The sequence below is a fragment of the Carettochelys insculpta genome, chromosome 5, assembly GCF_033958435.1.
Source record: "Carettochelys insculpta isolate YL-2023 chromosome 5, ASM3395843v1, whole genome shotgun sequence".
NCBI lineage: Eukaryota > Metazoa > Chordata > Testudines > Carettochelyidae > Carettochelys > Carettochelys insculpta.
The window spans coordinates 60,371,253-60,398,487 of record NC_134141.1 but is presented as its reverse complement, the minus strand read 5'-3'; the positions used below and the strand labels follow the sequence as shown (position 1 = coordinate 60,398,487).

Sequence of the window (27,235 nt, the reverse complement as noted above, 5' to 3'; positions counted from 1 at the left end):
CATGTTACGTTTACTAATCTTTCTGGAGATAAGGGTTACAATTCTGCCTTAATTCATCAATGAAAACTGATGTAATGGGTTCATAATGATTCACGATAGACGTACGTCCACAAGAAAATCCCTATACAATTTGATAGTCCATCATAAATAATCAACACCTTCTACTCTGGAAAGATCAGATACTGGAATTAGTAGGTGTATCAGGATTAAAAGTGCACTGGAATAATTAAGTCTCTAATTCAAATAATTAAGTCTCTAATTCAACAAGGTTGTGTAAACCCACCCTTAATTTTATGCATATGAGTTAGTCCCATTGAGGTTACTGATTTTTGCCTGTTATGTTTGTACAGCAACAAGTAAAGAGAGGGCACCACTGCAATATAAAACCATAACAACAAATATTGAAGAAAAATAGACCTACTAGTAATTTACAATACATAGTCTCCAAGAATGTGTGTGAGTCATGAAGCATCCTGCCAATTACTCATTAACGTATTTAGGTTATTTTGACAAAGTTTAACCAAGATACTTTGATATTTTAACATAATATATCATGCAAACCCAGGAACAGAATTTCTGTCTGCTTTGCATATTTCTTCTCTGGGTTCTAAAACCTATTTTGCCATTACCCTCTGTAAAACCTTTACTGAAATCCCTTTAGCATGGTGCTCAGTCAGGCAGGCCAACTGTCTTTTGCAAATAGAAACAGTGACCGCAGCACCTTTAGGTTATTTTCCATGCTGCCTCCCTTTCAGATATGCAACAAACAGTTTTATCCTAGTGCTGCTTTAAGACTGTCAAATGTACAGGTCCCAGAAAGGTTTAACCCATAAACAAAAAAGTGGGAAATAAATGTCACTGCAAGAATTAGATTGCCCTGATGAGCGACAAAGGAAATGGTTAAAGACTGAGGGTTAACGAATTTGCAGTCATCATCACTAAAGAAAGCAACATATTGAGTTCTGACCTTTGAGCTATAAACCTAGCCCTAAGCAACTAGATGACCTGCATGAGAGTCCTACAGCCAAGGACCAGTTGGCTAGCATCTGCAAATGCAGGATTCATATTAGTGTCTACCCAACCCATTCCAGAATTTGATATTTCACAAAGGAAAATCATTTCCAGCGTTAGGCACTATTAACTTCTTGAATGGCCAAAGCGGTATGTCAAAGAACCTTAATGCTAAAACCCAAAACACTGGTATTATTTTTTCCTTGAATCCCATTAAATTTACACAAAGAAAATCAAGCCACATTTTCCATACAGTTAATCCTGAATGTACTTTTCATATATGGTTTGGCTGAAGAATGCCTAATTCTGGTTGCAGCTTTTCTTGGAACAAATTCTTCAGTGAAGCGACAAACAGAGATGCAAATTAACTTTTTGTTGAAGTGCCTATTGTGAGTGCTAAAATAACTCCACACCTGTCATGCAGCAGAAGCTAGGACTGAGGTGAGCAAAAGGGGGGCAGACCCACTTAGGGAGGGCATGAAATTTCACAATGGGGGCACAACACAATTGGCTGCTGGGTCTCAGGTTCATCCATCTTATTAAAATAGTTGAAATGTTACCATTTTTAATGCGTGTGTAATCAACGCTGATATACCAATTAAAAACATTTTTACAGTCTACGTATTTTCTTACATGTGCTGAAAGGTTTTTTCCTTTCTCCATATGAATATAACCGAAATTTCCATTGGTTTGGATTACATTAGACAGGCTGCTTTCTGCAGGAATGAAAAGTGGGGCCCACCACAAAAAGTTTGCTTACCCCTGATTTGGGTATATATATTCAGACATGAAAGGGCAGTATAACAGCACTGAGAGACAACAAATGTTACAAACTACACTGCTGCATTTCGCATGTGCCCCCCCAAAAGCACAGAATGTGAGCCCCTCTCTGTTCCTTACTATGTCCGTACTGCCAGCACTCACATGGCAAGCCCGAACACTTGAGGAGTCAGAGTCTGCTGTTCTGTTAATGATCAAAATGTTACTATCCAGGGTTTTACAACTGCCACAACTCTAGCTGTACTGCAGTTACCCCACAGCACACAACAGGGACGGCTCACTCTCATGAATATGCAGCACTTGGATAACATAGCTAAAATGCAATATTTTGTCTACACGAAATTTTTTCTGTGATTCTGGAAAGGCCTTGTGAAAGTGTGAGAAAGTTTAGTAGTGTGTTCACAACTGCATACATGTGCAGCACTGAAGAACAAGCTAAGTTGGATTTTCCTTGTCACATGCCCTGTTTTTGGCAAACTGCACTCCACTCTCCTGCTACAAACCCATCTTTCAGTCCTGCGCAAGCAATTCTCATGACACCTGTTCTGCACGTCCACTAAATGTCCTACCCACAATATTGACCTACCACAAATGTCTAAGCAACATATTTATAGAACAACAGAGCTAGTTCCACAACCACAATAAGATAATCACCTGGCATTTAAAATTCCTAGAGGACTGCACCTTGTTCAGCCTTCCAGGACATCAGAAGCCAGATTCTCAGCTGGTGTAACTGCAGCTATTGTCCGGATATGGAACTAGTATGATTTACAGCAGCTGAGCATATCAACCCAAGTTCTTTGTTATACACAGAGACTTTTTTCCACTTGATACCAGACATACGCAGCTTTTTGCAGTATTAAGTTCACACAAATGCCATTCTGAAGGACATCCAGGTTCACGTACTCATTAAAGCTATGATCTCGTAATTACACTGTTCAGTTACTAAAGAATTATCCTACAGTACTGCATATAGATGATGGCAGTAATTCCCTGCTGCTTCTAGACATCTTGCAAAACCAAAAATCAAGTTCTACACTGTTTTATTTCTTGAACAATCCCATGATGATAAAGTGAATATGGCTGACTACAGTAAATCAGAACAGAATTTGGTTCAAGCAAAAATGAAGTTGCAAAACTCATGGATCCTGATTTTTAGAGGTGCTGTACACTCACAAATCCCAATGACTAAAATTCAAGTTGTAGGTGCCTAATATCTCTGGAAATCAGGCCGGTGGTGGCCTAGCAAAGGAAAGGGAGGGCCAAATTAATCCCTAGTGTAACTTTAGCAAAGTCTGTATATTTACACAGGAAAAATTTGGCCTCAAATGCTTACAGAACATCCAAGTTTGTGTTATGTTTATTTGGATTCTTTCCTTTACACTCTAAAGGAAATATCAAAAATATTATCACATGCAGACAACAATCACTGCTCCATTAGAAATTTCACATGCTTCTTTAAATTGTGTGGTTGCCGCAAATGGGTTTGTCTTGTTTTCAGTATGATAACAGTAAAGAAAAGAGCACAATAAAGTCACCCTTACTTTAAATTTTACTTAACACAACTGAGCAGTTAAAATCCTCAAGTGAGGAGCTATTTATCTTAATTCATGGGAAAATATCAAGATGTTCAACTCATTTCTTCAGACCATGGCGTTCAAAGTGAACTGACCTTCCTCAATGCTCAGTGTTGATAGAGCACAAACACTTTTAGATCCTACTTTCAAAACAGTGTTTGCAGACATCAGTAATGAGGTCCACCCATCACAGTGAGGGAAAGGTCAAACAATTCATTCATACATGCTGATATACCCGAGTTCCTTTTATCATATGAAACTTCAGGTTCTAGGAATTCTTTTCCACTTTATATAAACAACATTTTTATCCAATAAATCCAACAACCCTTACAATTCATGAAGCTTCTCATATAACCCTCATAATAGGAAATCAAGATTACTTTATGAAAATACTGAACAGAAACAGATTCCAAACTCTTCAAAATACATGGGGGAGGGTTAATAAATTCTCACATGGTTAGTCATTTTGCTCGGAATGTGTGGAAGTAAAAAAAAGGCAGTGTCTCGGTCCATACATTATTTCAGGCACATATTAGGGTAGCCACACTTCTGTTAAACACAGTGTGAATATACCTTGTTCATAATAAAAGCAGGAGAAGCAGTAGGGCTGCCAGAGGGCGCTGTAATTTGCTATTCACATAGTAGAAGGTGCTCTCTGGTCCTCGACAGGAAAAACAAAGGACAGGTGGAAAGGGCACCCCACAGAAACTACCTACCACTTTGACATTAATAAATGGGGCAGAACCTAACAGAAAGTGAGCCTTTTGGAGCCGAAAGGGGCTGGTTGTTCCCGAACTACCTACACAGATGAGAGCACAGAGAGCTTTGTTTCCCACTGTCTTCTGTGCAACAGTGCAGCAGCTCAACCCAATAGCAGGGCGAGGTCTGCTGCTGCTGCAGCTGCAAAAGCCTGCAACATACAACACAACAGCAAGCACACACAAAACTCAATGGGTTTTGTCATCATAAAAAAACTAAAACAAAAACAAAACCACAATCCTTCAGTGTAAAGAAGGAAACAGAACACCAGAGGAAAAACTCCAGAATCCACCACTACCAGAAAACAGAAATGCATTTTCCAATCATAATCAATAGCTCATTCCTCTCAGACAGATTTAACATTACAGTAACCACTGTAAACCTGGTTATATTTTGTTTCTTTTTTCCACTAGTATGTTTTACAAGGAACTGAACACCTTCCAGTGTGTCATGGAGACACAAGTGTTAAGCGACAAGGAAGACGTTTAGACACAGTGGACCAAATTTGTCTCTGGTGCCATTCCAGCAAAGTCAACGGAGTTATACCAGAACTACTGTACTACTACAGCCAGTTAGCGTCCGATCGGGGGTGCCGGCCCATCCCATGGCTTAAAGCGGTTCCATGGTACCCAAGGTTTACAGCGTGCTTCCATGGCTCTCAGCACCCGCCCGTTATCCCAACACTCCTGCTATTCCAGCGCAGATTGATTATTTGCAGGCCCGTACAGAGCTATCCTTACACATGTATCCACTAACAGATTTCCCTCTGCCGCTTTTCCCCACTCACTGGTTTTTGCCCTTGCTCCCTGCCCTGCTCCTCTCCATGCACTCACCCCCACGCACCCCTTCTGCACACGCCCGGAACGAAGGCACGGGCAGGGCGTGGGAACAGACTACAACCAGGGTGTCCCGCTCTCACAGACGTGCCTAGGGCCATCCCCGCGCCACCCCCACCCCCCGAGGGAAGGACCCAGGCCGGGGGGGGGGATGTTCACGGCACAGGGATGTAAACGAGGGGCACGTGTCCACGGCGAGGCTGATCCCGCCCAGGTACCTGAGCGCGGCCGGAGGATGGGAACGCTGGGTTTGGGGAGAGGGGGACCCTTCCCACGCCCCACAGGCACCTGGATATGGCAGGAGAGCTCGGAGTCGTCCAGCAGCCGGATGGTGCATTTCATCTCCTGGCTCAGGGACCTGATGCTCGAGCTCCGGAACCGGATCATTTTCATGGTCCTCCTGCCGCCCCTCCTCATGCACTCGCAGGTGGCGAACATGCACCACAGTCCCCGCGGGGAGCGCGCCCGGCCACCTGGAGCAGCCCAGCCCGGGCCGCGCAGTGCCGCTGGAGCGGAGCTGGGTGGCCGCTCAGCCTCAGGGCGGTGGCTCTTGTGGCGGGGCGGACCCCATGCTGCCGCTGCCCGTAGCCAGCCCCAGCAGGGCCCCGCGCCTGAACCACGAGCCCCGCTGGTGCGTGGAGCGCCTGGGAACCGGCGTCTGCGCCAGAGGCTGAAACCGCTGCGGCTGCGTCAGGCTCCGCTAGCCCCGCCTCGCCTCGCCTCTCCCCTCCCCTCCAGTCCCCAGCCCGGTGTGGCCCCGCCCCGCGGCTGCGGCCCGCTCCTTTCGCGCCCCGCCTCTTTCCCCTGCACCCTTCTCACCTTCTCCCACCACCCCCGGCGGCCTCGTGTCCACTTCCTCTCTTCCCTGCCCGTCTCCCAGCTTCTCGCCCCACTGGGCTACCGGGGGGATTCGGCTGAGGCCTGATGTCACCGCACCCTGAGGGAAGGGGGCCCCGGTTTTAGATCCGGAGAAGGCAGCAGCGTTTTCCACTCTCGGGGGCAAAGGGCTGTTCAGTTGTGTGCAAACACGAGTGCTTTGACCAAAGGCATTGATAGCACAATGCCTTGCTTCAACCGCTCCTGCACCAGTTGGGCCCAGCTTAGAACAAAACAGCTGCTAGTTGTGGTTACAGTGGGAGTAAGGAAATAGCAGCGTATACAGTCACTATCACATTTAAGAACGTGCATGCTGGAACCAGAAACCATTACTCCAGAAAGAATTAGCCCGTTACACAGTACATTCTGATCCCATTGGCTGGCCCTACCTTTGTATGTGAGTCTTTAGGAGATAAAAATGTTGAAAAATCAGATCATGCTGAAGCAGCGTCTTGGATGGGTGCAACTCAATATACCAGAAAGCTACAAAGGCTGTGGCATGTCTTCTTGACAGTCACTCGATAACGAGTAGCATGTCTTCACATCACCCTCCTATTTGTGAGTCTGTTGGTGGCTGATCAGCCTGATTCTGGAACCACAGGTTTTATCACAGAAAGGGCTGGTGGTAGTAGCTATTGGAGGAGTGCAGGGCAGTTTTTGATGCTCTTTTCTTCTCCACCTGTCCTTCTCTGCACTGTGGTGGAACCTCTCAAATTGCACCATCCCCTCATGGATTACAATTCTACACTGGGGATGGTCTTGGGCAGGGTTCTCCCTGGTGTCAACACCAATGCAGCACTTTTTCACGTGTGCCTTCAGCATGTCCTTATATCGCTTCTGCTGGGCCCCAATTCTCCTCTGTTCTTGATCTAATTCAGAAAACAAAACCTGTTTTGGGAGGCCATGATCAGACATCCAAACCACATGACCAGTGCAGCACAGTTGTGGGTAAATGATAATGACTTTGATGCTGGTCATGTTTGACTCTTCCAAGACACTATTGTTTGTGCACTATCCTCGCAAAAGATATTTAGGATTCTCCTGAGGCAGTGTTGATGATATTGTTCAAGTGCCTTCAAATGACGCTTGTATGTTGTCCAGGTTTCTCTCTCTCTCTCTCTCTCTCTCTCTCTCTCTCACACACACACACACACACACACACACACACACAGAGTACCGTTGGAACAACCTTTCCACTGTATGCAAGGAGCTTTGTCTTGGAATAGATGTCCCAGTTCTCAAAGATCCTTTTTCTCAGGCGAGTGAAAGCAGAGTTTGCATGGCTCAGATGATGCTGGATTTCCACATTAGTGTTGACTTTAGGGAAAGATGATCCCAAGGTGTGGGAAATGCTCCACATTTTCCAGCCATTCTCCACTGACTTCAATAAAAGGTGCATGAAATTGTCCTGTCTTTGAAGGTTGGTGGAGCACCTTGGTCTTTTTGATGTTCAGTGTGAGGCCAAGATTCTTGTACACTTCTGCAAAGACATTTAAGATGGTCTGAAGGGCTGTGGGAGAAAGAGCAACAACCATATTATCATTTGCGTACTGAAGCTTCATGATTGCGGTTGTGGAGGTCTTGCTTTTAGCATTCAGTCTCCTGAGATTGGAAAGCTTCTCCTTCATTCTACAAACAATCTTCAGACCATGTGGAAGTTTGCCATCAATGAGGTGAAGGGTCATGGCAATGAAGATGCAGAACAGCAATGGGGCAATGACGCAGCCTTGCTTGACTCCCATTTTGATCTTCAAAGGGGCCACTTTGGGATCCACTGTTGCTCAATACTGTGGTAGTCATGTTGTCATGAAGCAGCCTTAAAATGATGATGAATGTTTTGGGGCAAACGGTATTTGAGAGGATGGTTCACAGGGTGCTATGATTGACTGAGTCAAATGCTTTGGTCAGGTCGATGAAACTCACATGTAAGGCTTGGTTTTGTTTATGACTTTTTTATTGCAGTTGCTGGGCAGTGAAGATCATGTCTGCTGTCCCTTGGAATGGTCAAAAGCCACAATGGGATTCTGGGAGAATTTCTTCCAAGAGTGCCAGGAGTCGGCTTGTAAGGATTCGAGCTAAGATTTTCCCTGCTGTTGGCAGGAGGGAGATGCCATGATAGTTTTCCCAGTCCAACCAATCACCCTTCTTGAAAAGACTGACAATCAGTGTGTCTCTGAAATCTTGTGGCATCTGCTCCCTATCCCAGATCTTGAGAATCAGAAGGTAGAGCTGTTTGTGAAGCTCTGGCCCACCTTCTTTGAAGACTTTGGTGGGGATTCCATCTAGTCTGGTTGTCTTGTTGCACTTCATCACTTTGATGGAAGCGTGGTCCTCACTCAGGGTGGGAAGTGTTGCAAGATCATCTCTAGGCTGTTGCTGAGGAATTTGGTCAAGGGATTCTAGGACCATGGTGGAGAGGTGGTTCAAGAGCTCATTATAATGCTCCCTCCAGCAAGAAGCAATGGCTTCATTGTCTTTCAAGAGTTGGGCACCATCCTTTGATCTCAGGGGATTGATTCCATGGTTTCTCAGTCCATAAACAGCTTTGGTAGCATTGAAGAAACCTCTTGTATCTTTGATGTCTGCGAGATGTGAGATGCTGGAGTTCTCATGCCTTCTCAGTCCGCCACTGGTTTTTCAGAGTCCTTGGTTTGTGTTGCTCTTCTGCCTTGGCCTTGGCATGCACTTTTCTCTTCATCGTGCAATTGACGTTGCTTTGCCAGGCCCCACAGGCTTTCGTTTTTGCCTCAATCAAGCACTCAATTTCCACATCACTCTCCTAAAACGAGTCCTGATGCTTCCTGGTCTGGTGGCCAATGATTTCTCCACAAGCTCCAATGATGGCATTTTTCAACTGACACCAGCGTTCTTCCATATCTTCAGGGTGTACTGTCCACAGGTTCCTTTGGAATGCTATCTGGAAGTCGCTTCATCTGATGGGGTCCTTCAAGCCTTGTACATTGATCTTTCATCGGATCTGTTCCCTCTGACTTCTCTGTTTGGTGACGATCCTAATTGCCATTGTGGATTGAATAAGGCAGTGATCAGTCCAACAATCCTCAGCACTAGTCACTGCGCGTCTGAAAAGGACATCAGGCTGATCTGGATCACAGATGATGACATAGTCTATGTGGTGCCAGTTCTTCAGTCGAGGATGTTGCCATGAGGTCTTAAATTTGTTTTTCTGGTGGAACAAGGTGTTTGTGATGACTAGCTCGTGTTTCACACATTTTGTCCGGAGGAGCACTCCATTGGAGTTGCTGTTGCTGACTCCATACACGTCTCTTCCGACCCTGGCATTGAAATCCCCAAAGAGAATAATCTTGTCTTCTTTGATATGTCTTTCAGGACTGTGTCCTATTGTGTGTAGAACTTCTCCTTCACATCATCTTCAGTGTTCAGAGTTGGGGCATAAGCACTGATGACAGTTGCCAGTTGTTTTCTGGCAAGCTTCAAGCAGGGAGTCATGAAACGCTTATTGATGCTGATAGGGACTACGGATAGTATCTTTGTCAGTTCATTTTTTATGGCAGATCCTACTTCATAAATTCATTTTTCTTCCTTTGGGGTTCCTTTCCAGAAAAATATGTGCCCTCTGCCTTTTTCTCTTAGCTGACCTTCTTCTGATCTATGCGTTTCTGCCAGGGCAGTGATATTGATGTTGAATCGTCACAGCTCACAGGCAATAACTGTGCATCTTCTGGATTGCTCACCATCTGGGTTGTCCATTAGAGTCCAAATATTCCGTGTTCCCAAGTTTACTGTTTGAGTTCAACCACATGTAGGTGGGCCTGCTGGCTGCAGTTATCCAGTCAGGGGGGTTGAGGTGGACTACGTTTACCACCTTTTCTAGCCCCCTCCCCACATGGACTGAGCAGATCGTATCCTAAATAAGGCTGCTCAGTGTGGATGCAGCAGCTGGACCGTTCTTCCACCTTGAATTGGAATGACTGATACATACATCCACCACCTACATGCTGGGTCATGAATAAAAGCTTCCAGTTTTCACAGTCCTGCTCCTGTCACCATTGGCCAATCACTATAGGGCTTAAGTATCAGAGAGGTAGCCACGTTAGTCTGTAGCTTCGAGAACAACAAGAAGTCTTGTGGCACCTTATAGATTAACAGATAATTTGGAGCATAAGCTTTTGTGGGCAAAGACCCGCTTCATCAGATGCATGAGTGGGGGGGTAGCTTCAGAGAGGTATTTAAAGAGTGGGGTCCCAGTAAGAGGGAGGGCCAGAGCCGACAAGGTCTATTCAGCAAGGTGGAAATGGCCCAGTATCAATAGTACTTATTGTCAAAGTCAGACTCAGGATTCACATATTTGTCAGACCACTCTGTTTATTAGGAAAGCTGCTCTGCTAATGCACCCAGAAAATGTGAGTTCCATACAGGGATCAAACCCCTTGATTTATGCAGATGAAAGAAAGTAAAATTAACAAGATTACAAAAGGCGCAGGACTCTCATGTTTCCCATGAGACTAGTCAGGTATCTTCATTTCCATATCAAGCCTCAGCAATCTCCTGTCCATATCTCCCTGGTTATCTCAATTACTTTCTGTCTAACACCTAATGTTCCTTCTTCTGTTATCCCAGACACACCTGGCTCCACTCTGATCCATTCTGCATACCTACAAACAACATTAACATAATCTTCTCTTTCCTGTTCTTGAACTTATACTATTATTACAGTATAATTCATCTCTCTCTTACAATATAATTCTTTCTACTTTCACATTATCAAAAGAGGAAAAAAGTCAGATCAGACAGGGGGATGGCTTGGACACGGGTGGGAGAAAGTGTACGGGAACCCTAGGAGAGAAGAAAGCCAAGGTATGTGACGGAGGCTTGGCAGAGCTGTAGCTTAGAGCGAGAAGCCTTGTGGCCTTTGTTTGCTAGGGCAGTGAGGAGCACTAAAGAGTCAGTTTCTGAGGCAGATAATGAAGGGGAACAGAGGAGTAAGTCATCCACATATTGGACCAGCGTGGAACCTATGTGAAAACCAGGTCAGCGAGGTCTCTGGCTAATGCTTGGGAAAAGTAAGATGGCCTTTCTGTATACCCCTGGGGAAGCGTGGTCCATGCGTACTGCTGCCCCTTGTAAGAAAAGGCAAAAAGATACTGGGACTTAGGGTGAACCGGGACAGAAAAGAAAGCAGAGCACAAATCCACAACAGTAAAACAAGTTGCATCTGGCGGGATAGAAGCCAGAATCGTAGCTGGGTTAGGGACTATAGGAAAGGTGGGTATAACAATGCAGTTAATGGCTCGAAGAGCCTGAACAAACAGCCACGATTTACCATCAGCTTTTTGAACTGGGAGGATAGGGGTGTTACAGGGGCTGTAACAGGGAACAATAATGCCTTGTTCGTGCAGTGCAGTCATGACTGGAGCAATGCCAGCCTTTGCTTCAAGATTTAGAGTGTACTGGGACAGGCGAGGCAGGGGTTTGGAGTTGTCAACGGTAATGCAAACAGGGTCAGTATTTAAATGGCCCATTTCAGATGTGTGCAATGGCCATAGAGAGGATGGGACCTGCGAAATTAGACGTTCGAGGGACAGGACCAATGGGTAACAGGGAATTGGAGTGGAAAGGGAAGTTTCGGACAGCAGGAAGGCTGCAGAATCACACAGGGAGGACTGGGGAATTTGTAGGTAGACACCATCCGGGAAACAGTAGATGGTACAGCCAAGTTTACATAACAAATCCTGACCCAAAAGGTTTACCAGAGTGGAGTCAGAGAGCAGGAATGCATGATCTGCGGAAAGGAGACCAACCTGGACCGGTAGAGGTTTTGAAAGGGGATAAGAGGTTGGGATTCGCGTAATGCCCACAGTGGACACTGTTTTTCCAGAGTGGGAAACCGCAGGCAGGTCGGTAGTATGGACTGTAAAGAGCGAAGCTCCTATATCAACGAGGAAAGGGCGAGAAAGATCATCGATAGTCAGGACACATTCCCCAGCAGGGGAGAGAGGTAGTAAGGGAGCTAAAATTTCCCGAGGTTCCCCAGCATCCCGCCATTGTTGCGGCGCAAAGTAAGGCTGGGGACCATCTGGCAGGGCCAGCAGAGAGTCTAGCTGATTGCCTGCAAGGTTATTAGGTCAGCGCAGACACTCGTTCTTCCAGTGTCTGGGCTGCTTACAGTAATTACAGACACCTCCAAAACCCAAAAATCCAGTTCCACGGCCTCCCCTGCAACCACGTCCCCGTCCTTGGAACCCTCCGCATTCCCGGTATTGTCTGCCCTGCTCTGAATAATGCTGTATTTGCAGAGCCATTAACTTTTGGGAGGACTGTTCCTCTTTCCCTTTTAGAGTGCGGTGGCAATGCTCTGCCATTGCTTTCAAATTGTCCATGGTTTCGGTCTTCCACCCAACACTTACTCACTTTAACATACTGCCAGTAGCAGGGAGAAGACCATTCACAAACGCGTGTGCCAGGGCCCCCTGTCCATCTTCATCAGGTTGTTGTATTCCTGAATGTTGTAAGAAAATGTCAGTTAGCCAGGTCCGATAATCTCCCGGACTCTCCCCTTGCCTTTGTTTACAACAGTGTATGGCTGCCAGTTCGATTTAGGGGACCACACTTGGGGAATGGCTTCATGTAGGTGTCTCCAAATAACCCTATGCTAGTTTCTATATGCGGTGTTGGGGCTAGTATCTTTCATGGTTGAATGGCGTGCCACAGCTGGCCAATTTGCTGCAGTCAGCCACTTTTCATACTGGCTAGTAGAGACTAACAGTTTACACAATTGGAGGAGGTCTGTCTCAGAGGGTTCATAGGCTTCACAGACCAGCAAAAATTCCTCAGCAAATTTAATGGGATTTTCCTGTGGCTTAGGAAAACCTTTAATTACTGACAAAAGTTCTGTATGAGTCCAGGGTTTATGTCTCCAAGTGGGGCCACCCACTTCCGTCTTAAGGACCCACAAGGGTGCCAGAACAGTTTCGTCAGAGTCCTTTTCCCACCTTCCATCAGGAGCTCTTCTCCAGGAAGCGGAGGGAAGAGGGCAACAGGGTGATGGTGAGATCATTAAATTCGCAGTATCGAAAGAGGAATCAGGAGAATCTTTGCGGTTAAAACATGGAGGGGTTCTTTTTGGGGTTGTGGGACCTTGAACACTCTGCAAGGCTGCGAGGCCAATGAGGGTATTTTCTTTGTCCTCGTCATCGGAAATTACAGAAGGCCTTTCTTCCTCTTTTTCCTCACTGGGGTGGGAGTACGGAGGGGGTTGGGTTAGATCTGGATCATTACGCAGAACTGGGCAAAAGGGGAGCACTTGGGCTGGTGGTGGGAGAGGCTGCATCCAATAGGGACTTTAATTTATCATTAGAATTTTTAAGGCAGGTGAGCTTCGATTCGGTCCATCTACGATTTGCCTCTTCCCACCACTGCATGAAGCAATCTACCTCTCCTCTAGCCAATTTAGTTTTGGGAAGGCCAAGTTTGTCTTTTAAGACGTCCACTCGGTCTTTGTCCCAAGAACCTAACAGTGGCCACTGTGATTTGGGATCCCTCAGAGTCAATCTAGACCATTTTTCCAGAAATTTACAGGAGTCCGGACCCTTCTTAAAATACATAAAATAAGCCAGCGTCCCTTTAGGGAACTGCTCTGACTTAGATGTCTGGTTACCCATACAGGAGGACTTTTCACACACTAATCACACAAGAAGAAAATGTGGGTTTGTCAGAGCGGTACTCAGTGCAGCACACAAAAGGAGTCCACAGGCTACTGATTCAGTTGCCCTTGCTTTCACAGCAGGGGTTGTACCCAAGGTGTGGTGCGGCTGGGATTGTGCAGATTTCACTTATTCAGACCGTGGGGATGAGAACCCCTTGGTCGGCCAATCCGTGGATGGAGACAGCGCCCAGACTCAAACACTCCACAGGGAGGATGGATAGACACAGAGACAGGACAGTCCTCAGACCAGACAAAACATAGAAATACCTACCTGACCAGAGTCCTGATGTCAGATCCCAGGATCCCTACCAGAACAGAGTGGGAACCAATAGGTTCGATGGCGTAGACTACGCTGTGGTCATGCACCTTTCCATTCTTGCGGAGGACCGCTTGGGCCAAACACCCAGGTGCCGGCTGCCACGGTCGCCCTGCAAGAGGGTCACACAGCCTCAGTGAAGACGGTTGTCATCTCGGTGGGACCTCCAAATTGTCAAAGTCAGACTCAGGACTAACAAATTTGTCAGACCACTCTGTTTATTAGGAAAGCTGCTCTGCTAATGCACCCAGAAAATGTGAGTGCCATACAGGGCTCAAACCCCTTGATTTATACAGATGAAAGAAAGCAAAATTAACAAGATTACAAAAGGTGCAGGACTCACATGTTTCCCATGAGACTAGTCACAGTATCTTCCTTTCCATGAGACTAGTCACGTATCTTCATTTCCATATCAAGCCTCAGCAATCTCCTGTCCATATCTCCCTGGTTATCTCAATTACTTTCTGTCTAACACCTAATGTTCCTTTTTCTGTTATCCCAGACACACCTGGCTTCACTCTGATCCATCCTGCATACCTACAAACAACATTAACAGAATCTTCTCTTTCCTGTTCTTGAACTTATACTATTATTACAGTATAATTCATCTCTCTCTTACAATATAATTCTTTCTACTTTCACATTATCAAAAGAGGAAAAAACAAGTCAGATCAGACAGGGGGATGTGAGCCTTAGTCAGAGTCTAATTGGGAGCTATTAGCACCCAAAGCAGAGAAACTGCCTTTGTAAGCTGTGAGCCACTCCCAGTCTCTGTTTGATCCATGGTTAATGGAATCAAATTTGCAAATAAATTGCAGCTCAGAGATTTCTCTCTCTATTTGATTTTTAATTTTTTTTATTTTTAATTTTTTTTATTTTTGTTTTTTGTTTTTTTGTTTTGTTCTGAAACAAAAAAATTTTAAAAATCAAATGGAGAGAGAAATCTCTGAGCTGCAATTTATTTGCAAATTTGATTCCATTAACCATGGATTAAACAGAGACTGGGAGTGGCTCGCCCTTTACAAAGGCAGTTTCTCTGCTTTGGGTGCTAATAGCTCCCCATTAGACTCTGACAAAGGCTCACATCCCCCTGTCTGATCTGACTTGTTTTTTCCTCTTTTGATAAGTGCTGTTGATACTGGGCCATTTTCACCTTGCTGAACAGACCTTGTCAGCTCTGGCCCTCCCCCTTTACTGCGACCCCACTCTTTAAATACCCCTCTGAAACCACCCCCCCCACTCATACATCTGATTAAGTGGGTCTTTGCCCACAAAAGCTTATGCTCCAAAATATCTGTTAGTCTGTAAGGTGCCACAGGACTTTTTATTGTTCTATAGGGCTTAAATTTGGGAGAGTAGCACACAGAGGAAGACCCATATGCATGACTTCATTTCATGTGGGGAGACTGTTGCATTGCAGCCACCACACTGTTCTTGGCACATAGAAGACTCAGGTCCAATGACATGGGATCCACAACAAGTGGGAGTCTGCTGCAGCCTTCATCCACCTTCACAGCTGTTGTAGCATTGCCTTTGCTATCCTCCACCTGTTCTGCCTTTGAGGACTTTTAAGATTGTTCTTTGTCTGGACCCTCCCCCTTGATCTTGCCGGCATTGGTGACCCCGCTGGGAGCACAAGACTCCCAGCAGCCTCACTCTTGGGTTCATTGGAATACGCAAGGCCACTGACCACGACAGGGTGATGAGCTGGAGAGTAGGTGTGGCATGTAGCATGAGCACTAAAACAGGCATAGAAAGCAGCAATTCTCAACCTCTCCAGGCTTTTGTACCCCATCCAATAATCTGATTTGTCTTGTGTACCCCCAAGCTGCACCTCACTTAAAAGTTACCTGCTTACAAAATCAGATAGAAATACAAAATCATCACACTATCACTAAAAAATTGCTTACTTTCTAATTTTTAGCATATAAATCAATTGAAATAGATATAGTAGTTACATTTCAGTATATAGAACAGAATAAGTAATTCAGCATCTGTATGAAATTTTAGTACTTTTTACACACTGTTGCAAGACTGGCAAACATGTAGATGAGTAGTTGTACCCCCCAAGAAGGCCTCTGCATACCCCCTGGACATGTACCCCGGTTGAGAACCCCTGATGTAGAGACCTTAATGTAGAATGACCATATCTTCCTAGCCCAAATACAAGACCCGGGGTGGAAGGGCAGCTCCCCATCTGCAGCTGCCAGCTTCCCCACCCCTCAGGGCACTGGAAAACCATGCTGGTGTTCTTCCCAGCTTCTCCAAGATGTGGGGAGGTTGGAACCGGGCAGCAGCCATGCCAGTGCAGCTCTCCTGAGGTGTGGGGAGCCCGGAATCGATGGCAGCTGTGCCAGGTGCAGCTCCCCGGGGCTGTGGGGAGCTGGGAACCAGGTGGCAGCCATGCCCCCCACACTACAACCTATTTCCATAGCAAGGCCTCTTGCTGACGCCAGCAGCTGCACCTGCACTCAGCAGGGGGCCTGAATACAGGGCAATTAGCTCCTTTGTTAAATAAATTGGGATGCCTTCCTGGCGTCCGAAATATGAGGCTGTCCCGCAGGGCCATAACAAGGATGAAATGAGCGAGGCAATTGCCTCAGGTGCCACAGCTCAAGGGGCACAGCTAAGACGCCAACGGCACCATTTTTAAAAGCTGACTGGGTGGCTCTGTCCAAGCCGCATATGGCTCTTTAAGGAGCCATTTGTGAATTGGGATGCTGTTGCCTCCCAGTTGACTCCTCCTCCGCTCCCTCCCTGCTCTGCTTTTCCTTGCTGTGCTAACTAATGGAACAGCTGTTAAAGCAATTAAATTTAGTTCACTTAGTTAGCATGGCAAGGTAGCAACTGCCTGCAAGGCAGGTGTGGATGGGGGGGAGGTATGTGGAAGAGGCAGCGGCAGTGATGGCGGTCTGGCAAAGGAGTAGCGGGGGCATCACTAGCACTGGAGCTCAGCTGCTCATGTGAGGTAGAGTGGACCATGGGAGTGGGTGGGGGTGGTTTGTCTGGGGCTGAGTGTGGGGTTTCAGCTGGGGTGTGGGGAGTGGTTTGTCTGGGGCTGAGTGGGGTTTAATATGCGGGGGCAGGGGGAAGCAGCTTGGGACTGAGTGTGGAGTTTAAGCCGGTGGAAGGTAGGAAGTGGCTTGGGGCTAATAGTGGGCTTTAAGCTGGGGGGGCAGGCGGGAGTGGCTTGGGACTGAGTGTGGAGTTTAAGCTGAGGGGGTGAAGAAATCAATCTCTCCTCCTGCATTCTCAGGGTTACATAACTCCACCACAGCTCCCAGAGAGGGCTTTGTGACAGCTGATTCTTCTGTACGTATCTTAATGAGGGTAAATCTACATCATCTGGTAGATTGACCTGGTCAGGGCTGATCTTCCAGGGTTCCATTTCGCACACCTATTGGGGGCACGCAAAATCAAACTCCTGTACCTCTCAATCCTGCAAAGAGAAAGGGAGGTTGAAGGGAGAGTTTCTCCTGTCGACCTCCCTCCGCGAGGATGGCCAGGTAAGTCGATCATAGATAAATGATTCCAGTTACACGGTTGCCGTTGCTGGAACTGCGCATCCATGATCGACTTTAAGGTCTAGTGTAGACTCAGCCTGAACTTCTGAAGATGGAGGGGAGGAGGTTCCTCCTGGACCAAATTTCTGTAAAAAAATGAATTTCAATTCTCTTGGTAAAGATTTGCCTGAATAAAAACAGATTAGGAAGTTGAACTCTGAGCCCCCAAATTTTCGTTATGACACCACTTTTTGCTCCACTCCAGAAAACAATTAAATGAATACTCACTAAAGGAATGTGGCAGTCAGCCACGCCACTGCCAGCTGCGATCTCATTAGAGTACACAAGTTAAGCAGGGTTAGGTAATATCAATAATTGCATGGGACACTACAGAAAAAGTGAGAGTTTGCAAGAGTTTGTTCTTATAATTCAATTGGAGGGCACTTTTCCTTTGCAGGAGGAGTTGGGAGACAATCCACTGCTTCAGCATTATGCTAAGGAGTAAGCCAACTGAATAATACTAAGAATAATTAATGAATACAAGCAGCAAATCCAGTTTCTATCCACTGTTCAGAAATATTCTGATAGTCGTGGGTACTCGTGAAAATATTCATCAAACTGCACCTTTTTTGCAAAAATTATCATCACGTGCACTGTTTACATTGAAAGTACAATACAAATTATTCATCCCTTATTTGCCTGTTTAAAGAGAACAGCATCAGGAAGCTCACGTAATACCATTTATGATACCCTAGGATACATGCATTCTGTGCTAACCAATCATATGGTTTATGTTGTCCAAGGGAAACATTAGCAAATGACACATAGTTTATAGTTCATATGCAAACCTGTTTAGCACATGATAATTAGAACAATCAGAAAAAAGAGGAACAATTTACAAATTATTTATGATTTGCCAAAAGAGGCTACATTATAATGACTAGTATTTGTCATGAACAACTGGAGAAAGTCTACTAGAATGCCACCGTGCTGCTGAAAGTTAAGTCTTCCAGAAGAGATGTAAACGCTGGTTTTGATGTTATAGTCTCCTTCATTCCCCAAATGTACAGTGGCCTCTATCCTAACATGTTTCCACTATGGCTAATTTGTGATCTGGTTCCTTAATTTTTCAGATCATTAATTGGAGATGTTACTCTTACACTTCTTTTCCTACAATAATATGCAGCGGTGCTGATAACGTTCCAATGGCTGGTTTTGGTCACCCCAAGCAATGGTGTCATATTTTTGGAAAACTTAATCGCACAGGCTGTGGCCACACTTGGCCAAAACTTCAAAATGGCCATTCTAATGGCCAAATTGAAGAATGCTAATGAGGTGCTGAAATGAATATTCAGTGCCTCATTATCATGCTGCCAGTCGTGGCACTTTGAAAGTGTTGCTTTTGAACGTGTGTGGCTCAGCTGCATGGGGGTCCTTTTAAAAAGGACCCTGCAAACATCAAAATCCCAACATCAGCTGATAGTAATGAGGGGATTTTGATGTTTGTGAGGTCCTTTTGAAAAAGACTCCCGTGTAGCCGAGCTGCGCGTGTTCGAAAGTGGCACTTTCTAAGTGCCGCGGCCAGCAGCATGCTAATGAGGCACTGAATATTCTTTTCAGCACCTCATTAGTATTCTTTGATTTGGCCATTAGCATGGCCATTTCGAAGTTTTGGCCAAGTGTGGCCACAGCCACAATGGAAGAAAACAAGAAATAGGAGTGCAAAATAAGTGAAACTACTCTTCAATTTCCCAATTTGATTTCAACTCATCAAAAACAAATCATAAAAGACAGGCCATTTAAAGAAAACCATCAGAGCTATGTAATTCCGGGCTTTGAGTAAACACATTAGAAATTATTAAAATATCTAAAGTACTTCATACCTCAGGATACTACCATTACAACAACTACAACACACTGGATAATATTGTTAACCTTTCAAGCTACAAACCCAACCCAGCTGAAGAGTATGTCTTATTCCAGGCACTTTCTTTCTGCTCCACCGCTTCCACGAACCTAATACAATTTTGTGGTGACCGTGAGGCCTTGTTTCATCCTCTCCATCTAAGGCAGGGTTTCCCAACCTATGGGTTGGGACCCAAACATGGGTTGCGATTACATTTCAAAAGGGTCACCAGCTGGGCTGGGCAGTTCCACAGGTAGCTATTAAGAAGCAATTTACACTTCTGAAGTCGTTCTCAACTTCTTAATTGGATTAACAGCCATCAGGCAGTTAAGCCAATAAATTACATTGTGAACTATTTCAGCTGCAGGGCAGCGAACTGCATACCTGAATAGCAGTGCCCAGCTCAGGTAAGGTGGGGGCCTGAGTCCGAGGTTGGGAGGGAGGATAGAGCTGATCAGCTCCCAGGCTTCTTAGCCTCTGCAGGAGATGGGGTCCTCACAGTGCCAGCAGGGTTCCTGCAGCTGGTGTTGCTGGCCTGGGCTCTGCACCCTACGCTGCTTCCAGCCGCAGGAGTCCCTGTGCCTCCCTTAGCCCCCTCCAGCCTGTGAGTGACTCCTAGCCCCCAAGTGTGACACCCTTAAGCCCCCAGCAGCCCCTAAATGTGATTTCCCTGGCCCCTGAGTGAGACACCCTTAGCCTCCTTCAGCCCCTAAGTGACTCCCAGCCTCTGAGTGTGACTCTCATGGCTCCCTCTAGGCCCCTCCAGCCCCCAAGTGTGATTCCCCTCGCCTCCTCCAGCTCAAGTGACTACCCTAGCCCCCTAAAGCCCCTGAGTGACTCCTAGCCCCTGACTGTGACTCCCCTAGCTCCTGATTGTGGGGGTTAAGCCAGGGGGAGCAGTCTGGGGATGAGTGTCTTTCCACCACCACAGCTCTCACTGACTATAGTAAATATAGTGTTCTTATGTTATTAATGTATTTCCCCTTTTCTATGAAATAACTATTGTGAATCTATAAACATGAGGTGGCACAATTTTAAATTCTTGCCTCAGGCACAAAATTAGCTAGTTATGGCTCTGCTGTCCCCCTCACCCCCTCATTTTTGAATTTCTGTGGGTCACCAACTCTTCCTCAATTCTCAAAATGGGTCCCCATCTGGAAAACATTGGGAACTGCTGAAGGGAATACTTCTAACACACCAATGAACAGCAAAACAAAAAGGCAGTCAAGTAGCACTTTACAGACTAACAAAATAATTTATTAGGTGATGAGCTTTCGTGGGACGGACCCACTTCTTCAGACCATAGCCAGACCAGAACAGACTCAATATTTAAAGCATAGAGAACCAACAGCAGTAATCAAGGTTAACCAATCAGAAAAACAGGAGAGCAAATCAGAGAGCATGGGGAGGGGGGAGTCAAGAATTAGATTAAGCCAAGTATGCAAAAGAGCCCCTATAATGTCCCAGAAAATTTGCATCCTGGTTCAAACCCCGTGTTAATGTGTGGAATTTGAATATGAAGGAGAGTTCAGCAGTTTTCGACACATTAACACGGGGTTTGAACCGGAATGCAAATTTTCTGGGACATTTTTAGGGCTCTTTTGCATACTTGGGTTAATCTAATTCTTGACTCCCCGCCCCCTGAACCCCTGCCCCTCTGCTCTCTGATTTGCTCACCTTGATAATTTTTTTCTGATTTGTCAACCTTGATTACTGTTTTTGGTTCTCTAGGCCTTAAATATTGTTCTGGTCTGGCTATGGTCTGAAGAAGTGGGTTTGTCCCATGAAAGCTCATCACCTAATAAATTATTTTGCTAGTCTGTAAAGTGCTACTTGACTGCTTTTTTGTTTTGATAGTATATAGACTAGCAGGGCTCCCTCTCTGTTACCAATGAACATCAGTGTGACTTGCTGGATCCTGCCCCCGCCACCAACACCAAAAGAAGAAGAATTCTTTGTGGACTCCCCCAGTAGTCGTAATGACAGTGTAGATTTCTATACATAATGCTTCCACAACTGCGCACTGACTGAAATTATATGCAAAAAACACCGAAAGAGACACAATCACAGGTGTGCTGAACATTATGCTGTCCAGGGTCTCAAATATAACTCGGACATTATAATCAAGCCGGCTGACAAACGGGGTGCTGTTGTCATCATGAACAAGTCAGACTATGAACAGAAGGCAGCTAGACAACTCTCTAACGCCACATTTTACAGACCTCTTTTCTCTGATCCCACTTTAAAATTCCAAAAGAAACTACACCATCTACTTAAGGAACTCCCTGTCTCTCTCTACTTGAGACCAAGTTCACTCAGACACACCGTCCAAGCCCTGACCTAGATTATTCTATTTACTGCCTAAAATCCACAAATCTGGAAACTCAGGGCACCCTGTCATTTCAGACATTGGCACCCTTACTACTGGACCATCCAGCTATGTAGACGCCCTCCTCGAACCCTAAGCCACCAGCGCTCCTCACTATCTCCAAGATACCACTGACTTCCTGAGGAAATTACAAAGCATTGGAAACTCTCCTGACAATACCATCCTTGCCACCCTGGATGTAGAGGCTCTCTACACCAATATTCCACATGAAGATGGACTACGTGCTATCAGGAATACCATCCCTGATATTACCCCAGCAAATCTGTGGCTGACCTATGTAACTTTGTTCTCACCCACAATTATTTCCAATTTGGGGACAACTTATACCTCCAGATTAGCAGCACTACTATGGGCACTCTCATGGCCCCACAATATGCTAACATTTTTATGGATGACATAGAGCAACAATTCCTTAGCTCTCATTCCCTATTACTCTTTAAAGTGCTACATTACTGCTGCTTTGGTTTGTTAGAATACAGACTAACACAGCTCTCTCTCTTTTACACTAGGAATTGAGTAAGCTTGAGCTAAGATTGCTCAGGAACATTTCATCCCCAATATACACTTACTAAAAATAGCGAAATTATAATTTAAAGCACCTAACACCTCATCCACATCAGAAAACTCATTTTACTGCCCAAATATGTTCAGACTCTTCAGCTCCAAACAAAAAGTACTTTCAATTCTCATTTATAGTCAGTGCTGCTGCTTTCATCCAGTTTCACTGCAATGCACAACCCCAAACTCTGACCTCAGAGTTTCAGATATGCTCGCCATGGATACTTTCTGGTAATAGCTAGATTGGATTATTGGTACAGAAAAAGCTGTTCTCACTTTTTTCCACTTTTGGCTGGAAGGATGGCATAAGAACTACAAATGAGTTTGTTGTGGAGCTGGATAGTACAGTTTCACTGCAGCTGGGAGGTGTTAATTTAGGTTTAATGGTGTTTGACAGGGCACGTAACTTCATCTTGTGATATTTTAGCCAGCAATTCCCCAGATTTAGGCCAAATGTGCTTAAGTGACTTTCTTTTTAACCCTGTCACTAAGTTAACAAACTTGTGGATGAGGGATTTCTGTTTTTTAAGTGACCAATCCAATTAAACGTCTTTCCCCCACTGAAGCTCAGAGCATTAACTATAATAATAAAATAATAATTAACTCTAATAAATAATTGTGTTACTATTTTATTATTACTTATGTATTTTTCCTTTTCGTATAAAATAGCTACTATCAATATATCAACATGAGGGGGAGCAATTTTATATTTTTGCCTCAGGTGCAAAATTAGCTAGTTACAGCACTGCTGTCCCAGCCAAAATGGGACGGTTGGTCATCTATCTTAATAAGACTTTTAACAGAGTGCCACAACACATTCTCATAAACCAGCTCAGGAAATGGGATCTAGAATAAATTGCTATATGGTACAATTGGTTGAAAGAGTAGCGCCATTAAGATTTCTCTTTCAAATTGGCAGGGCATATCTAGTGGAGGATTCTACAGGGGGTCAGTTTTTAGGTTCTATTCAATAATTTAATGAATGACTTGGATAAAGGAGTTGAGATTATGAGCTGAAGATTTTTAGCTTACAAAAGAGGTTGCACAAACCTTTGAAGTCAAGATTAAACTTTAAAATAACTTCGACAAATTAAATAACTGGCTTGAAATGAACTAGATGAAATACAGTAAACATGACATGCAAAAACGCTCTGTGAGGGAAGTAAAAGTCAAAGGTACATCTACAAAATGGGGAATTGGTCAGTAGGTGGTAGTGCTGCTACAAAGGATTTTTGGGTTAGAGTGGCTCTCAGGTTGAATATGAGTCACCAATGTGGTATTGTTGTGGAAAAGGCTAACATTCTAAAGCAGGAGTCAGTAACCTTTCCGAAGTAGAGTACTGAAATTTGACCTTTTGACCAATTTGAGTGCCAGTGATACTCTTTAGAGTCACTAAGGCTATGTCTACACAAGAAGCATCTGTTGACAGAAGTTACTGTCAATAGGGAAATCTCAACAGAACCTCTGTCAGCAGAGTGCATTTACACACAACTTGCTCCGTCAACAGAGAACTGCCAGACTGCACTGCCCTGTGGTGCCAGAAAGCAGAAGGGCAGCTCTGCGAAGAGGCCTGCCTTGCAACCAGAAGCCCGCTCTGTCGACCAAAGTGTCTACACAGCACTTTTGTCAACAGTACTCTGTCCAGAAATTGTTATTCCTCAAATTTTTGAGGGATAATACTGTCGAGGAAAATGCAGAGTTCTGTCAAGACTTTGTTACCAGTGTAGACGCTCCCTGGGTCATGTCAACAGAAGGCACTTCTGTCGACGAAGCTCTGTAGTGTAGACCTAGCCTAATAGTCCTAGTTATAACAGCTTAATCAATAAATAAATTAAGATGCAGAACTTCACATTTTCAGTCTTTAAATCTTCATCCAGCTGGAGTTTTTTAAATATCTAAAAATATCCAGGATTTTAGTACCCATTGAACCTCTCTTATCCCAGATTCTCTGGTCTAGCAACAGCCTGTTTGCCCTCAGCCAGTTGTTAATCACAGAAAATTATCGACTTTCTCTGGGCTAATGTCTGAAGTCATTCTCTTAAAAAATTACACAATATTTTCATTGCTCAAACATATTGTCAACAGCAATCCCACTTTTCACACAATTTAAAAGCAAATGAATGCAGATTTAGAAGTGCACTCTTATTGTAAGGCAACTCCTGAAATGTTTATTTTTATGGTGCTAGCAATTGGAGGACACTGAAGTCCATTAATCTATAACTGGAAGTTTGCTTGAGAGTTGTCAGACTACTGCTGTCACTGATTGCCTAATTCCATTGTGTTCTGTTAGTGAAACTCTAGCACTAGTTGCATCAAGAAATAACCGATTTGTGTTTTAACACTGATGAACATGGCGTTACAAAACCGCCATTAATCCTCATTTAGCAACAAATACGCCATGAATATTTTATTGCTGTCTATATAACAGCAATGTTGCATTCCTTTTCACTTGTACAAATGTGATTATGTTGGCAACAAAAACACAATGACCCTTTTAACCCTATCCATATAATTTGACAGAATGGCTTTGGACATACATATTGCTGAGAGCCGTTTGGTGATGATTAAGTTTGCTGATGATGGCATGTCTCCATTTAAATTTTCAACCAAGCAGCTCCCTCGCAACTGAAAACTCAAGAATATCAAGACAGCTGGTTGGCAACTCTTATTTACAAGATAATAACTTGGACATCCACTCCCACAAACCAGCCAAAATTGCAATCCCTGCAGTCCCTTGTGGCCCAGGGTGGGGCAGCCCAGATGGCCCCAGGTATGCAGCATGCAGCCATCACCAGCCCCTGTAGGGAGCCACGGAGGTGAGCTGCATTGAGGGAGGAAGAGCAGGCTGAACTCCTGCTGTTTGCCAGAGGAAATTGGTGAAATTTTACTGAAAAAGATGTAAGCTGAAAGTTTGGATAATTCCTGAAAGACCTGATTTTCCAGCCATGACTGTCTCGCAGACTTGGGTCCTGATCTTGCAAACACATGTTTAAATGTGTATGTATCTTATTAACTGTTTTCCCTGGACCTCTTGAAGGAAATTTCAGCCAGTGTGGGCTTCCATCACTGTTGTAATTTGGGGTGTGTGTCATAAATGAATACCTGTAAAGGGTTAGCAGGCTGTCAGCAGGGGGCAGTCAGGTAAACACTCTTTTAAACTAAAAAAAATCCTCTTTTAAACTAAGGACAATTGCAGTCTGAGGGATCTTTGTATGGCTGCTGCAGAGGGAACAGAAACACAGTCAGGTTATGGTTATTTTAAAATTGGTGTAAACTTTTTCACTTGCTCTGGTTAAAGATTTAATTCTTTTCACTGTACTCTGTAATGTCTAAAATGAATCCCAGTGCTGCAACTGGTGTAGTTGAGTATTTTCTCTTGTTTTGTGAATAAATTATGTTTTAAGGCAAAAATTTGCTCCGTGTCCTGAGAAGAGTTTGTGTATATTCATGCCTGAGACCAGGGGTGTGCAAAGTTGTGGGGTCAGGCCCCCTTGGGGGGACTGAAATTTTGTAAGGGGGGCCAGCACAATTGGCTGCTGGATCTCAGTCCCATCTAGCTCATTAAAAATGTTGAAATATGTTACTGTTTTAATGTATTTATGCCAATTAAGAAAGATTTTATAGGCTATGTCTACACTAGCCCCAAACTTCGAAATGGCCATGCAAATGGCCATTTCGAAGTTTACTAATGAAGCGCTGAAATACATATTCAGCGCCTCAGTAGTGTGCGGGCGGCCACAGCACTTCGAAATTGATGCGGCTCGCTGCCGCGCGGCTCGTCCCAACAGGGCTCCTTTTCAAAAGGACCCTGCCTACTTTGAAGTCCCCTTTTGCCCATCTGCTCACAGGAATAAGGGGACTTCGAAGTAGGCAGAGTCCTTTCGAAAAGGAGCCCCGTTGGGACGACCCACGCGGTGGCGAGCTGCATCAATTTCGAAGTGCCGCAGCCGCCCGAATGATAATGAGGCGCTGAGTATGTATTTCAGTGCTTCATTAGTAAACTTCGAAATGGTCATTTACATGGCCATTTCAAAGTTTGGGGCTAGTGTAGACATGGCCATATTCTATAGACTTATTTTCTAACACATGACAAAAGGGGTTTCTTTTTTAATATGAACATAACCAACATTTCCATTGGTTTGGATTACATTAAAGAGGTAGTGGTGGGGGTGGGGCTGCAAATTGCAGAGATGAAAAGTGGAGCCTGATGTAAAAAGTTTGCTCACCCCTGCCTATCAAATTACAGCTCTTTTTGTCTAAGCTCTTAAAAGCTTGGGGTTTTCCCCACACGAAAACATCCCAAGCGTGCCTTCCTAGATTTAAAAATTTTTAAACTTTTGGTGGTGGCAGCTACCTCCCAGGGTCAGAAAATCTGTGACCTGGGGAGGTTTTTAAGCAGAACCTTTATAGGTAAGGTATTTTTAGGGTTTGGTAGGCCCCCACTTTGCTGCACTTGGAGTGTTAGAGTGGGAGCACAGCCCTTACAGGAGCGATAACCAGGTTACCGCCTCACAAATACACAGATTTGGGTATATGCAGAAATTGCCTGTCAGGCGCAGGGTCAGCCAATCATTTGCATAAATGACAACAGCCAGAAATCCAGAAAGAGCTCCTCTGTGTGGCTGTTGAGAGCCCTTTACACTGGTCTGGTCTACATTAGGGATCAAAGTCAATCCCAGATACACAATTTTAGCCACGCCATTAGCATACTTAGAATCAATGTATCAGGATTGACTTTGTTCCATGGTGTAGATCAAGGGTCTTCAGCCTCATGCTCATGTCCCTTACTCCAGGCAGCAGCATGGCAGACCAGGGTTGATGGCCAAGCCGGGACAGACTGATTTTTGCCACACCTTCACTGATGTCACAAAATCGAATTCTGGTGGATCGATTGCAGCATGATCATAAGTATAGCCATACCCTCTGCCTCAAACTACAACAGAGAGCTGAGATTAAGACTTGAAAGGCCTAGCCTGATCCAGGTAAAAAGCAAATTTCTTCTGTCTCATTTCTGATGCTTGTTTTCCCTTTGTATACTGA

At 44.8% G+C, this 27,235-nt stretch overlaps 1 protein-coding gene across 5 annotated transcripts in view; it reads right to left on the bottom strand.

Moving 5' to 3' along the window:
* Positions 1–5,621, bottom strand: part of FRMD3 (FERM domain containing 3) — a 249,462-nt gene extending 243,841 nt beyond the window's left edge. For all 5 annotated transcript variants that reach the window (XM_074995192.1, XM_074995193.1, XM_074995194.1 and 2 more), the window contains exon 1: positions 5,252–5,621. In XM_074995192.1, coding sequence (XP_074851293.1) covers positions 5,252–5,401 — 150 coding nt within the window. In that variant the 5' untranslated portion in view covers positions 5,402–5,621. The remainder of the gene's footprint in view (positions 1–5,251) is intronic.
* Positions 5,622–27,235: the final 21,614 nt, after the last annotated feature.